At 41.4% G+C, this 16221-nt stretch overlaps 1 protein-coding gene across 1 annotated transcript in view; it reads left to right on the top strand.

The window, feature by feature from the left end:
- The first annotated feature begins 14413 nt into the window (after positions 1 to 14413).
- The window catches only part of VIPR2 (vasoactive intestinal peptide receptor 2), a 50802-nt gene continuing 48994 nt past the window's right edge, over positions 14414 to 16221 (top strand). Inside the window, exon 1 of the mRNA XM_058807814.1 lies at positions 14414 to 14628. Within this exon, the coding sequence (XP_058663797.1) occupies positions 14578 to 14628 (51 nt within the window). The 5' untranslated portion in view covers positions 14414 to 14577. The remainder of the gene's footprint in view (positions 14629 to 16221) is intronic.

Below are 16221 nucleotides of genomic sequence, written 5' to 3'. Positions count from 1 at the left end.
CCTGTAGCATTATACCTGAGAGCATCATCCTTTTCTTCCACATGGCCCTTTGGAAAACCAAATACTGATTTTCCTTTAGACAGGCGTATTGTCTCTTTTTGTATATTCTGGCTACTTTTTGTTGCATCACTTTTTAATGTTCAACCAGTGTAAGGAGTTGTGTTAAATGGACATTCCTTGCATTAGTTTGGCTTAGGAAAACATGATATACCACAGGAATATCAGGTTTGTGCTGCCAAGAGCTAATAAAGACCATCTTGGAAGATCTTTCAGTTCAGCCTCTGAGACAGGCCAGCCATGCTGCAGTAATAAGTTGCTAATACAAATTTTTGGGGGAGAGTACAGAAATTCTGTGGGTCATTCCAGATACGCAGCAATTCTTTGAAGCTCCAGTTGTGAATATTTTTTAAACTTCTAGCATGAGGGGATCCATAGATTGTATGAAGTATGTTGTACCTGAATAATTTATGGGATAAGTGGTATAAGAGTAAATTTATGTGCCAAATAAAATATCAATCGAAATAGATATTTCTGTGCTTGCTAGTTTGGGAACACTGTGTACAACAGTCTTGGCTAACACATATTTCTAGTTGCTGTTTCTGCCCTTTAATAAACTCTTTTGAGGTTGGTATGATTTCAGTTTTCCATTTCCTTACAACTAAGTGGACACAAAAAGTGCTTATGCAAACTTTGGATGACAAATATATTATCATAAAAATATTAATAATTTTGCCTGTCAGCAAGAAATAAATGTGCACTTTAAACTAGTATTTACTAATGTGTATACAGTTACTGAAAGTGTATGAAAATCAAAAGGGAAAACTAAAACTAGTGTGGAAAAAAAAACCAAAACTAAAAGGCAGAGTTTTGATACTGCCTTCCCTTTCCTGTTATTTGTTTCTTTATCTTTCAGTATCTTCTTTCATATCTTGGGTAGAGATGAAGAAGAGTTAAATAAACAGGAATTATTTGCCTTATTTGTTCATCTTCCAGGGAGTAACTTCTAATCCCAAATCCTGTGCAGATACTGGTTATTGAGGATGATTCTGGAGAAGGAATCTGCCCTCTTTCTATTAATTACCTGCAAAACAGCTAGCAAAAATTAATTTGCTTCATAAAACCATTGGAACATAAAAGCTAACACCATCAGGACTCCATACTAATCCAAAAAATTGTCTCTGACAGCAGGAAACAGCAAATATGGACAGAAGAGGGTTAAAATGGGACAGTTGGTCTTTGATGAGTATTCTCCCAGAATCCAGTGATTTGCATTTAAAGTATTTCCTAAGCCAGTGGTAATATCTTCCTGCTTAACCCTCTGTTAGCTTTCCTTCCATTAATTAGTTCGATTTCTATCCTCTATACATTTTTAGCAACCAGCATCCTCTGGAAAGGTCTAATAACCTGTGCATTGTGTGAAAAAGGCAACTTGTTAGTTTAATTTCATGTCCTAACTAATCTTTGTATTGAGACTATTAGTAAATTTTCATTATTCATCTTCATGACATCCATCCTCATTCCCTGGAATACCATTTAAAAGTTTGTATCATATGATCTTACTGCCAGCCTTCTGCACCAAAGATTTAACTGAAACATCACACACTATTAGCAGCTCAGTTAGCAGCTCAGTTCTTCCACTTGGAAATTCATCTAAGATCTTTTGGGAATATTGCCAGATCTGGTAGTTACTGTTCTTCCTGTCTCTTTATTCCATAAACTTCTACAAAAATCTTGACTGCAGACAGATTTTCCTGGAACATCACTTATGATCAAGGTTCTGCCATGGTGAGCTCTCTATACTCACTCCTTCAGTGTGTGCACAGGTGGAATGAATCCATTTGGGGTTTTTTCTAAGGTTTATCTTTTAAAAATGTTGATGCATCTTGATCCTCTGTTTGCTATACTGATGCTCCAGCAGGCTTGCTGCTTCTGATGTGTGTGGAAAAGACTTTATTAGTAGTGGTGCCACTTGGAAGTTCATCTCCTTCCTATTCTGCTTCTTCATGTGTATTAGATGGAGTTTTATGATTTTTCTGGTTATTCTCTTTTCAGCTTTTGAAGGTTCTTGCATCTATTAACATTCCCTACCCTTTCTGCTCAACCATGCTTGGATTTATTTTTCTAAAATGGGATAGCCTGAATTCCCATATGATATCTTCGAAGAGCCTCTGCTGCTTGCCAGGCTTTACCCTTTGACTATCCCTTTAACTGAGCTTCCTGCCCTAAATGTAATTTTTGTTTTTGAAAATAAAAGGTGTGACATTCTTGTTTATGTACCTTCTACCAAATTTGAAAGTTACACTAATATTTAGGCCTTACACAGAGACATCATTTATTCTTTAACCTAGAGGTTCAGGGGCATCACACTCCATAGAAATTGACTCTTGAGTATCGTTCTATAGACCTTTCCATACTTTATCACTCCATAAACATTTATTGGATTGGATCATTCCATGATCAACTGACTATTTCTTCAACTTTGTATTACCTCCCTGAATCTGAGTTTTCCCTTATGCATCATTTCTGCAGTGTCACATCTGCATCTTTCTTCCCTTCTGCATTAACATAATCAATGCACTCAGCCCTTGGCAGAATGGCAAGCCCTTCATATTTCAGAGTATCTACAAGAGAATAGAAAAACATACCATTAATTTTCAGAAACTCATAATTCAGAAATAACTGAAAGGCTCTTAGCTTCCAATTCAGCTAGGTAAGTGACCTCCATGAACAATATATTCAAAATGAAGCTGTACTGAAGTTGCTGTGGCTACTGCATTCAAAATCATAGCCACTGGCTATTCTAAAATCCATATATTGACCAAACACTGCACTCCCAGATAAGTTATTATTGTATTTGTTGGGAATGCCCTGGACGAAGGCAGGAATGATGAATCTGACTCCATGTTCTCAAAGGGCTAATTTATTACTTTATTATACTATATTGTATTAAAGAATACTATACTATACTACACTATACTATACTATACTATACTATACTATACTATACTATACTATACTATACTATACTATACTATACTAAAGAATACAGAAAAGATACTTACTGAATGCTAAAAAGATAATAATGAAAACTCCTGACTCTTTCCAGAGTCTCAACACAGCTTGGCCAGACAGTCAAAACAACTCACACCAGAATCCAATGAAACAGTCACCTCACCTGTGGGTAAACAATCTCCAAACACATTCCACATGAGCAAAACACAGGAGAAATGAGATAATTGTTTTCCTTTTCTTTGAGGCTTCCCCGCTTCCCAGGAGAAAAACTTTGGGCAAAGGAATTTTTTTCAGAGGATGTGAATGCCACAAGTTATCATCATGGCTTGATGAAGGTGAGTTGGAAAATGACCTTAAGAAAGTGTTGAGGAAAAAAGAATGAAATTGCTACCAATGTTCTCTAGTGTCCAGCCAGTACAAGGCAGATAGACAGCAGTGGAGAAAGGCCACATGCCAATAAACATTGAAATAATCAAACACAACAAAAATTGAGAACATGAGTAGATGACACTTTGAGTGTGAAGTCTGTAAATCATCACCATTCTACAACCAAAGCACAAACCAGCAGCACAGAGTGATGACTGGCAGTGAAGGGACAGAATTTACAAAGACACAGGGTGAGAGTTTGGGGCTGTTTCAGTAATAGAGAAAGAGTATCAAGTGTCATTAACATGGAAGTTCAGCACTGCACGAAAGCTGGTAGCAGCATTTGACCTGACAACGTTTTGTGTCTTCCTGTGCCACTGTGGACTGAGATACAGTGAGCAGATGCAGTTAGCTCAAGCATAATGTAATTTAGAGCTCATTTACCACAGAGCAGTCCATGCAATCAAAGCTCTGTGATGAAAGCTGTTTTTAAAATAAAAAGCATCAACATTAAAGGCTTGTTACCAATTGGCACATGCAAATGCATTAAGAAAAAGCAGGGGAAAGTGGAATGACTAGCAAAGGAAAGCGTGCACTTTGTGTGCTCTTGCTATGCTCTATTTGGACTGAATGTCAACATTTCAATCCTGCCTAAAAAGAAAAAAGAGTAAACCTTAAAATCCCTGTAGACAATTGCTCATAATAATCTTCCAGGACATTCTGAGCTTGTTCCTTTGTTTAGTGTTCTTGTCTTTTTTTAACTGCTTTGTGCCCTGTGTCATTGCTAACAAGTGTGGAAGGAATATATAAAATACTCCCAAATTTGGAAAATTAGCACATTATATCCACTCCAGTCATTTTTCTTCAATGTAAATCACTGCACAAGGCCCAAAATAATCAAGACTGAGCGCCATTGTTATTTCCATAGTCTGACCTTAATATTAAATCCTATGACTGGTGAGTCAGTTTCTGTCTGGTGTTTTGACATTTGCCTCACACTAATCATTCTGCACAATTCCATTAAAAACAGTATATATTAAAGAAGAGAAATTACTTCTAGAATAATTGTCTAGGTTCTCAGTCTAAAGTAGCATTGCAAGTGGGAAAAAGTTCAACTGGCATTTCACTTGTGGAGACTGAGTTAGCTAATTAATTACTGGCATATTTAGTGCTTCTCATTCCTCGGTACATGAGATGCCCCACACTATAGCTGATATAGGATACTCAAAAAAAGGAAGGGTCTGTTTCCTTTGGTAATCAGAATTCATTCCTCTGGTGATCAGAAGCCCAGCCAGCTATGTGCTCACCTTGAAAAGAGCAGCATGATTTGTGGAGATTTTAGATTTGAGTAGAATTTACATGGTTTTACAGCCAAATGCTTGATTTTGTTCCTGGCTGAAGCCAATGGGACAATTGCCATTGATCTCAAGGTGAACAGGGCTGGGCCAAAAATGAAGGATTAAGGCAATATCCAACTTTCTCTTGAGGGTTCCTTGATTCCAGTCTGAGCTTTCTCAATATCTAGTGCAGCTGCACAAACTCAAGGACTCTCAACACCTCCCTAGGACCTGAGATAAAGGGATTTCAGAATTGCATTTTCAGGGTTTAGTTAGCACTTGTTAAAAGAATGATTGAGGCAATATGGGGCAAGATCTCATCCATGGACTCCCATTTTCCAGCAAAATGCAAGCATCTAGGGCCTATAAGCACTTAATTTCATATGTTCAGAGACATAGTTGTTAATACCTATATTCTGTGTAATACCAGAGCAATAAATGCACTATTCCAGAAAGTGGGAAATGTAGGCATCCAGGATTATGGATGGGAAGTCTGAGCACACAACTCCTGGCTGTGCAATCCACCAGGCTCTCTGCTCAATGACATCCCCCCTGTGTCCCCCTGAAGCTGGGCCACTCTGCCACCATGGGTCTGGCTCTCATTTTCTATCCAACCCTTTCAAGCCAGGCAGCCCATCTCAATCCAAGACACAGCACCAAAATGTAACCTGGAGAAGGACAAAGCACACCTCTGCTCCTCATAGTGCATTTTCGCCATGTAGATGCCCATGTCCCCAGAAGTAGAGCTAATGAAGAGCAGCAAAACAACCAGCAAGTCCATCAGGCTGCAAAGATAGGGGAGTTGAAGATAGATCTCGACTGGGAGCATAAGGGAGAGTTATTCTTAGCACGATGGGCCCATGATGCCTCAGGCCACCAGGGTAGAGATGCCACCTATAAGTGGGCACGAGACCGAGGGGTGGATCTAACCATGGACAGTATCTCTCAGGTTATTCGTGACTGTGAGACGTGCGCTGCCATCAAGCAGGCCAAGCGGGTGAAGCCCCTCTGGTATGGGGGGCGGTGGTCTAAGTACAAATACGGGGAGGCCTGGCAGATTGATTACATCACACTGCCTCAAACCCGCCAGGGCAAGCGCTATGTACTAACCATGGTAGAAGCCACCACGGGATGGTTGGAAACCTACCCTGTGTCTCATGCCACAGCCCGTAACACTATCTTGGGCCTTGAAAAGCAGGTCCTTTGGAGGCACGGTACTCCCGAGAGAATTGAGTCGGATAATGGAACTCATTTCAAAAACAATCTTATTAATACTTGGGCTAGGGAACATGGCATCGAGTGGATATACCATATCCCCTATCATGCACCAGCTGCAGGGAAAGTGGAAAGGTACAATGGATTGTTAAAAACCACCTTAAAAGCATTGGGTGGGGGGTCTTTTAAAAACTGGGAGCAGCATTTGGCAAAGGCTACCTGGTTAGTTAACACTCGAGGTTCCACCAACCGAGCGGGTCCTGCTCAGTCTGAGCTCCTTAATATAGTAGATGGGGATAAAGCCCCAGTGGCCCATGTCAGAGGTTTGTTGGGAAAGACAGTATGGATCAACCCTGCCTCGAGTACAGACAAACCCATCCGTGGGATTGTCTTTGCTCAAGGACCAGGTTATACATGGTGGATAATGCAGAAAGATGGAACAACACGGTGTGTACCTCAGGGAGACCTGATTGTGGGATGAGATTCATATATGAATGTCATTGTTTGTTGAATGTGAGACAGAAGGAAACTGTAAGTGTCAAAGGTCTGAGCAAGTAAGATGAGAGGAATGCGTAAGTGTCAAAGGTGTGAGTAAGTGAAATGAAAGTTTTTATTGTATATTCACGATATGGGATAAGGGGTGGAGTGTCGTGGGTTGACAGCCTTTATCCCAATATCGTGTGTTGTGTCTGGCAGCTGTGCCTTTTCTCTCTCTTCCCCCCCCCCCGGCCGTCTTGCTGCGGCGGGGCGGGGAAGAGAGGGGGGAGTGTTTGACCAGGCTTTTTTTGCTTTTGGCTTTTGCTGCTTGGCTTGGCTAGCCGCTTTGCTTGCTTGCTTTCTGCTTTTTTGTGCTGTTTTTTTTCCTTTTCTCTTGCTCCCTCTTTCTTACCCTCCCTTGAAGATACTGGACCAGCTCCGGACGTGACCTGAAGACGTCCAGGACATCCGAAGCTTGCAGAGAAGCGCCGCGCCCTCTCAACACACAGTCTGTTTTTTCTGTTTTCTTTTCTTTTCTTGTGTTGGGGAGTGTTCTTTTGTTACTTGTAAATAAATAGGTTTTGTTTTCCACTTTGCTCCTCCGAGAAATTCCTTCCCGAACCCGGTGTTGGGGGAGGGGTGGTTGGAGGTTTGTTTTGTTTTTGGGGGGCTCCCTTTTGGAGATTTCCCCTAATTTGTCCTAAACCAGGACACAGAGAGACACCTGCTCACCTGAATGCCCATCTGTCTTCACCCATTAATGCTGGCAGCCCAAAGCACAGCTGCCCTGCCTTGTCCTGCCTCTCTGGTGTTTTCTGTTTAACTTGGGACCTGAAGTGGGTGGTACTGATTCTGCCTATGGAACATTCCTGTGGATTACAAGGGCTTGTTTTGGCAATATCGATTTCTTTTACCCTCCTGCTACGTGGGAAAATTCTTCATACAAGCCTCAGTAATCCTTTCCTGATCAGACTGTCATTCAGATCACGTTACACTGGACAATTAGGCTTCACTTACAGTGTTGTTGCTTTGCTACATGATGACTTTTTCTCTTAATGGAGACAGTAATTTTAGAGTGTTTAAAAGTTCGATTACATCAATGATGACATTTTTCCTTTCCTATCTCCTGGGTAGGCTTGAGCTAAGCACAGAAACCAAGCCTCATATTGATAACTACACTCAAATCTCATCTCTCCTCTTTCTAAAATTGTAGTTTTATTTATATCCATTAGGCTCATGGTTAGTCAAAGTTTTTGACAGAATGACGTTCTTAATTTCAAAGGCATTTCAGTCTTCTTGAAGTGTCAAAAAAAACCCACCACAGTGTAAACAATGTTCTATCCTAAAGATACAAAAATTTGACAATCAAAACCACTTTGAACTGCAGCTTACTCTGACTGAAAACTCACTATACGTTTAGTTGGCTCTACTCCAAGATTTAAAATAATGCAAAACTAGCACCTAATCTTTTGACTACATAAAAGCAATTCTCTCCCTTTACCAAGATTAGTGATGACTGGGATTCTTCATCTCTTATTTAATCATCTTTTAGTACAAATCTAAATGTTTTATTTTCCCCTGTTTCTGGAGAACTGGCCAGTACAGGTTTCCTGATACAAATACTCCCACATTACCAAAAAATGAAGATCCAGATGAAGTTTTTGCAAATTTGCCTAAAATCTGCTCTGCTCCAAGAAAAGGTTCCATTGAAAAAAAAATTTTCAGAAATTAGGGCCTAGTAGTGACTTCTGTTTCCCCTCTAGCAAAATTTATGCTCGTTTTGAAAAACCCCAAATAGAAATATTTATCCAAAAGCTAAATATTTGTGTTTCTGGCAAAAATAGTCAGATTTTTGATGAAAAATAAAATTTTCCACAAAGGTGTGCACTCTGTATAGAAAACAACTTTTTCTGTGTAAAAAGAAAAAAATTCCAGTAATTGATTTTCTGTAGAACAGTGATTTTGACAGAAAATTTGGAGAAGGACTAGTTATGACAAAGTAGGATAGGGGCTTGGAAAAGACCTAGAGAAAACCACAGTCTATTGTTTGTGCACAGAGCCACAAAAGAATCCTTTCAACTGGCTGATCATGTTCTATCTTGAAAAGAAAATAATTCTTTGCCTTCACTGTTAAAATATTTATCCAGAACAGGCACTTGGTTATGAATCTGCGCATTTACTCTCACCTAGCTTAATCCACCCATTTTTTCTGCCAAATTTCCTTTAGTGTTCCCTTCCTGATGACATATTTAATCTCAGTTTACATTTTCACAGGCAATTGAACCAAACATTCTCTAAAATCCTTGGGTCTTCATTAATATATTCTTTATCTGCTGAATTAATCTTTCTTGACTGCAGATTGCTAAATTTAAATGCAGAGCTCCGGATAAGACCTGACCAGACCTCTGTGTGTTACCTGACCTCATTCATTGCTTTTTAACTCTACAACAAGTCTCTGTCCCATGTGTCCTGAGATCACATCTATTTTTCACAGCCATGTCACATTAATACTCATATTTGCCACACACTGACATGCACACAAAGGACTTCCTGCTATTGCCTTTTAGCTCATGGTGGTAACATTGATTTGTTGTTTTTAGCACATGACGTTCCATCTTGTTTTATTAAATTTCCATCTACTTTTTAGGACTTCATTTTCAGGTGATTCAGTTCTGTAGGATTACCTTAATATCCCTTACTACTGGCAACACCTTGAATCAGCAGCAAATTTTGTTTTGTCAAAGATGGAAATAATTACTGAAAGGAATAAAACAGGACCCTGGCCTGATCTCTGAGGAATGTTTTTGCTATTTCCATTTTTCCTCCTGTCTATACATCAGCATTATTAGTCAGGCTTATTTAATCACATTTTAATCAAACAGATGTTTCAATAAGCTCTACCAATTCAACTAGTAATTTCTATGGCAATATATCAAACACATTACTGACAGGCATCTAGAAAAAATCTAATGACTTTTCTTTGTATAGAAAGATATTTTCTCACTTTTTTTCCAGTAAAGTACCATCTCATGCTAGTACTAACTCTCTTTGATAAACACTATATTTATTTTATTTTATTTTTTATTTGTTTTCCCTTCTGCACTTACTCTTGTCTATTGTTCTAAAGCCTTTTATACCACTTCATCAGTTAATTTTTTCTGTAGTTTTTTTGTTTTGTCTTTAGAGTTTTTTGGGGAAGATCTACCCTTTACTTTAAATTGTAAAAAAATAGTAATAAAACCAAACATACTAACTAATCATTACAAAACCCCTAAAATTAAATGGGAGAATTTTCTTCTCATGCTGTCAGAAGATTTGATGTTTTCATGTCCAGTAAACTCTCAAAAAAAAAGCACTGACCAAATCTGGAGCTTTGAAACAAATAACAGTTAAATTTGCATTAGCCAAGTACTTTCCATTATGCCAAATACCCGACTTCTTTATTTTAAATTTAACTTATAAATTTAAAAGATCAAATTCTACTTCACCTACACATGTGAATGTAACTGAATGCCTATTAGTTTAATGAGTATAATAAGGATCTGAGGATAATGGAAATCAGAAAAATTGGATACCCTGACCAAGAAATTGAAAGAGTTCATTATACTAAAGGGATCTCTCTCACTTTTTTGAAATTACGTGGAAGTCTTCTAAATTTGAAAGAGAGCAAGAACAAAATTGCATACTTTACACAAAGTACTGTAGACTACGTTCTGTGTCTTCAGTGAAAAGAGACCCTGTGCCATTTTCTGACTGAGGATTTCACAGTTACAGACATCACTTGAAAGAAGCTATTCAGCAGTCCTGAACTTAACAAACCAGACAGGAAAGTGTTGTTGTTTTCACTGAATTTCTTTGTATTTGTGATCTGCAGAAACACCTTTTTGTAGCCAAGCTACTCACACACTACAGAAAGACAACTCTGGAGGGTTCCCCATGTTACTGTCACTGGTTGGGAACCTCTGTGTTGGGATGAAGTTGGTGTGCTGATATCGGCATCTGCCACTACACAGGCCACTGCCAAAAGTGTTTTGTGGAGCAGTTTGAGCCTCTCCACTAGAAGATGCACCCTCAGCTACATCATAAAGATTCTCTTCATGGCCAGACACAGCAGGATACTGTTGGGGATGCTCAGAGGGAGGAGAATGAAAAAGCTGAGATGACACACTTGAGGACAACCTTTTGTTAGAAAACTCTCTGGCTGTGTGGCGTTGCTTCTCTGCCTAGAAAACAACAGAGGGTTCAAGAGATTATGGACACATAATATGATTGGTAATGGTGACAAAATTTTAGAACTCCTGGACACCATCTGGATCTTTAGATAAAACATAGAGAACCTGAATTTCATTTTCTCCTCTTATTGCAGCTACAGTATTTGATGCTGGAGGGTTGGACTGTGCTGCTTCTCACAGGATGGTGCTGCAGCCACACGTCCCCCGGAGCGTGCCCAAGGTCTGAAATCCCAACTCATGAGCAGGACACATACTGTTTGCCTCACTCAGACCTGGAGCCTTCTTTGTTATATTCTATGTGATCATTGAGAGAGGCTTAGTAAGATCAAGTATGTGAACAGTTACTGATACTAAAATTTTACAGAATTTTAATTTTCTCAAGTATAAAAGATACAAACTGCACATACATTAGTCACAGTCTTTTTTCCCTGGAAAACCTTTCTAAAATCTATTTCCAAGGCTTGATGGAATCTTTCCTTAAATATTTGGGCTGCAGGAAAAAAAAAAAACCCAAACAAACAACCTAACAAAATGCAGGATGACAGTAGAGAGTGCCTTTGGGAGATTTCGAAATATCTGACGAAGACCTAGTGTGTTTGAAAAGCATGAACACCTAGGAAGAGCAAAGGACTTAGTACAGCATTCCACATAAACTCTCTGTGGTCTGGAAAGCAGGGCTCAAAGCACATGAAACAGCTTGAGCAGCTCAAGAGACAGACAGGCTTGCAAGAGGCACGTTGTTCAGGATGGCTTGCACACATGCTTTGAGGGAAACCCTTCAAAACTTTTCATGCAGCTTAAGTATTTCTGCCAATTTTATGTTATGCATTATGTAAGCAATAATTGTTAGATGATTAAACAAAAGAAAAGTCCTTTTAAACAATGAAATCTGTGGATCTGGAGGCTTTATACACAGAACACAAAGAAGATTTGGGGGTAAAATATAAATTTTCAAAGCATCTTGAACTCCATCAACAATTTAAGTAAGACTTGAGCTCAAAGAGGATTGGTGTCATTACTTCAGTATGGAAACTCTAAATCAGCCACTTACTGCCAGCACTGTATTAGAGGATTCCAAACAGACAAGTGGCCAGGCAGCAAGTAATTGTTACTTATAGCTCCACTGGCATGCACCTTTCCTCAGCAGGCAGACTCTTCCAACAACTGGAACTGAGGAAAAGCTCTTGGTCCTGGATGTGTTGTGAGAGCTGAGAACTTGCCGTACCTTGGCACTGCCTGCCACTGTGAACTTTCTATTTCTACTTTTACTGCCCTCTGAGGAACACCCAGGCTCAGCTGATCCAAAATACTATTTATTGCAGTCAAAATGCATTTACTTCTCTACCACCTCTATTGTGATAGACACCTCTATGTCTGTCCATGTTTGGACGCCATTCTCTCTGTGTGTTTGCAGTCCTGTGCCTCATGAATACCTCCATAAAATTTTTCCTTTAAATTTGACAGTCCCTTCTCAGAAATGTCATCAAATCAACTCTGTCTAAATTTATATGACTCCTTTGTTCTTTCATAAACCTATCTGTTCTTTGATGACTAAGATTATCAGTCTCATTTGTATTTACCTCTATATATCAACAGCTTTTCTAATTTAATTCTTGTTCTTTATTTCCCCTCTACATCCACTGTAACAGAGCACAGAACCATGATATGTTTAAGTGAAAAGAACTTGAACCATGATTGCTGGACTTCATCCATCAAGAATTTGTTTTCTTCTTAGGGGAAAAAAACCCCTTAGCTATATATAAACAAAAATATTAGTATTTGATGCATCTCCTTCATCTGATGTTTCTTTCATGTCAAAGAGTCATTGGGAACAGCAACAGAGAAAAGCACTGAGAAATAATTGATGGTATTTCTTTTCACCTAAAGATGTTGATTCATTGAAAACAAAACATCACAAAAATCTGACTGTGTGCAATCTTCTGATAGAACAGATATAAGTTTCAAAATTTCTTTGCTAGTTCCAGAATATGTGGACTATTAATATTTGAGATATTAGTTTCCATCATTTCACAGAAGGAATAATGATGACAGTTCCCAAGACTGTTTCTACACAGAACGTCTACAGTAATTTGTTAATTGGTTTCCCAGGCTACTCAGCTTCAACAGCCTAATGAATTATTTGCTCGAAGAATTAAACACTGGGGTTTGGTGTCTGGCAGCTCCTGTGTCCTCAGCTGCTGGGGCAGCCCAGCTGGGGCATAGCCTGCCTGGTGGCTCCTCTGCACAGCCACTGCCCTGGGGTTTATTGCTGGTGAACCTGATGAGCCCTGGCACATATTAATTCCACTCATGAGAACGACTGCTCTCTTAGCGGGATGCCAGTCATCACAAATGGCAGAAAGAACTTCTGAAGGGAGAAGACTGGAGGGATTTTCCAAAGCCTTGCAGTAATGATCAGATAAATGAATGATAAAAGAAATGGTTTTGAGGTTGTTATTTTGGAAAGACTGATAGCTCTTAAGAAATTGATCCAGAATGCCTGTGTCAACCAAGAGCCTGAGGAGGAATCTCAGACACTGGTCTCAGGAGTCAGAGGGGCTGCACTGTGCAATTCTCCATGTCCAGGAGTTTTGATCAGAGAGTTTGCCCGGGAATCTTAGAGCAAATGGCATAACCAGTCTCCTCTGCAAACCAGCTGTGTTGGTAGATGCAATCTGGCCCTTCAGTCCACCTGTCACATACAGCCCAAAGTCAATCCAAAGAGGTATTCTTTTCTGCTACAATGAGAATATTTTTATTACCTGACAATATACTGTCCTACAAGTTTTTCTTTCTACATTAGTGTTTCCCTCTGCTCTCAGCATGCAGGTTATAATACTGTTTATTAGTTTGTAGTATTTCTTTTTTATGATACCAAAGATGTTATAATCAGGTATTTCTCCTTGATATATGAAAACAAATTTTGCATACACGTTAAAAAATTAAAATTCTCTTTAGCTTTTCTCATAGAAGTGTCCTTGATTTGCTTGTAGCTGATTTTTGGGGGGCTGTTTAGGAGAGTTTTATGCTGCTTCCTCAGCCCCTTTTAGTACATAATACTTACATTACAACACATATTAATTCAATGGAAACACAACTGTAATATATTCCCATTCTCAGCTAAAAGCCAATATATAAACACTTCTTTTTCTGTAACACAATGTATGTGCTGACATGTCATTTAACTGTGTACTTTCTATGCCTTGTGAGGCAAAATCCAGATCCATGCCTGGGGTAAACTGCCCAGGGAATATATGTAGTTGCCTTAAACTCTTGGTTCTCTATTGAGAACTCGAAAAAAATAAAGAGTTGTGGGCAAGAAAGATTTAGTAATACGGTGGTAAAACGGACCCTGACAGGGACCGCTTCACTCACCCCTCCACGTTTTGCGTGCGTGCCTGGCTTGAGGGGTCTGTGCTCGATGACCTTACTGGTTTCACCGGCAAAAGGCAGCCCGGCGCGGGCACGGATGCGCTGCCGGGACGGGCACTCAGCTCCCCGGGAGTGTAGCAGGGGAAGAGGGGGTTCTCCGGCACCTGGGAGAGGTGAGCAGCATCCAGCGCCCGGAGCAGCCCGGGGGTGGCGGCGGCACCTGCGGGGCGCAGCGATGGGCGGGGGGTCCCGGCTCCGGGCAGCGACTCCCAGCTCTTATGGGGGGAGCGGCGGCGGCAGCGAGAGGGAGGAGGAGAAAAGGAAGGCGAGGAGAGGGGCAGGGGAGACACGGGCGGGCGGGCAGGAGCCGGGGGCTAGAGGAGGAGCTCCGCGCACAGCGGCGGCGGCACGGCCGCGGTCGGGGAGGCAGCGGAGGCGCCGCAGCGGGGCAGGTGCGGGGGAGCCGGCAGCGGCCCCGGGCCCTATGGTGCCGGGCGGGACCCGGACCCCGCTGCCCGCCTTCCAACGGGGCCCGCCGAGCGCCTTGGGACGGGCACTGGGCGGGCATGAGGACCCTGCCGATCGTGCTGCTCTCGCTCTGCTGGAGCCTGGCGCCGGTAAGTGTCAGCCCGCCCAAGGCAGCGCTCCGGCCCCGGCCGGGCTGGGCGGGCCGCGCTCACCTGAGGAGCCGGAGCGGAGCCGGAGCGGAGCCGGAGCGGAGCCGGAGCGGAGCCGGAGCGGAGCCGGAGCGGAGCCGGAGCGGAGCCGGAGCGGAGCCGGAGCGGAGCCCGCCGGGCTGTCCCGGAGCTCCGCGGGGCGGGGGCTCGGCGCGGCAGGTGCGGGGCAGCGCTGCCCCTCGCCGTTGGCTCCGGCTGTCCCCGGGAGGAGAACGCGAGGGGAGCGGGCGCAGCCCCCGCCCGGACCCCCGGGCGCTCCCCCGGCGCTTCTGCCCCATCCCCGGCACGGCTCCGCATCCCCGGGACGGCTCCGCTGCGCCGGGCACGGTCCCATCCCCGCGGAGCCGCCACTCGAGCCCCGCAGTTTTCCCCACAGCCGGTGGACACCGCTGGTTTGCGGAGAGTTTTCACAGAGCGCTGCCCGGGAGCGGTCCAGAAGCCACTGACCGTCATCGTAGGGGGAAAAGCCCCACATCCACAACTGCTCTGTGATTTGTACAGTGGGATTGTGATGTACAAAGTAGTCAGAGTATTGGAGTATTCTTTAGGGCATCTGCTTTTGACATCTTTATATTTTTGAAGCATTTCTTAAGTAGTTTGTAAAAGTCAGTTACATTGATGGAAATATGATTCACAAAAAGAAATTTTTTAAGGCCTTTTAAGTTTTTTGTTACTGTATAACACCAAAAGTTGGGAAACCATACTGAAGGTGAGTGCAAGCTGCTTGTCAGAGGAAATGTCCATCAAATTGCCGGTCTAGATGCTTTAGAAATTGTAAACTGCTTAATGTGCAGGGATACTCCTGAGCTGGATTTCCAGCTCGGTGTGCACATTTACATGCAGTTCTGTATTCATTGGTGACTAAGGATAACCTACTGTTGGTTAAGCAGAGGAAAATATGGATGAGCACAAGTCCTAAAAAGTGGTGAGTGCCCTCAAATCTTGATGTGTTTCGGGATGTAGTCAGAGCCACATAGTCTGGAACCTTAAATCTCTTTAGCTTTGTGAAGTCCATCTGGATGAACTGGATGTATTAGAACATAGCACAGTACAGTTTAGCATGTAGCTCAGCTGTGAAAAGTAATATCCTACCTTTGGGTAATAACAAATTTTTAACAAAACTTTACTATTAACCATTGATATTTCAGAGGTACCAGAAAGAGAAGTGTTTATTCAGCAGGCTTCTTAATTGCAGTAGCTACTTTGACTTATTCTTCATTTATTTAACATTTTTATTTACTGAACCTTCCTTTCCAAGACCCAGTAATTGCAATACTTCTTGATGAGTAGGAAATCCACTGTCAAGTTACAGAATGTTAGCACTTGGAAATGAAAAATAGCCAAAAATAAGTTTTGTGAAAGGAAAGTGCTATTAAAAACATTGTGTATACATGGGACTTTTATTTTACATGGCTGCTATCTGCAAAAAAGATTACACATAACAAAATGTAGATATTTTCAGTATAATGCTGAACTTTCAATTATAAATTCTAGAAATTCTAATTTATGTTAAATATGTGTCTCTGAAAGGAA

Source organism: Ammospiza caudacuta, chromosome 1, assembly GCF_027887145.1.
Source record: "Ammospiza caudacuta isolate bAmmCau1 chromosome 1, bAmmCau1.pri, whole genome shotgun sequence".
Classification (NCBI taxonomy): Eukaryota; Metazoa; Chordata; class Aves; order Passeriformes; family Passerellidae; genus Ammospiza; species Ammospiza caudacuta.
This window is presented reverse-complemented; position numbering and strand designations above follow the sequence as displayed.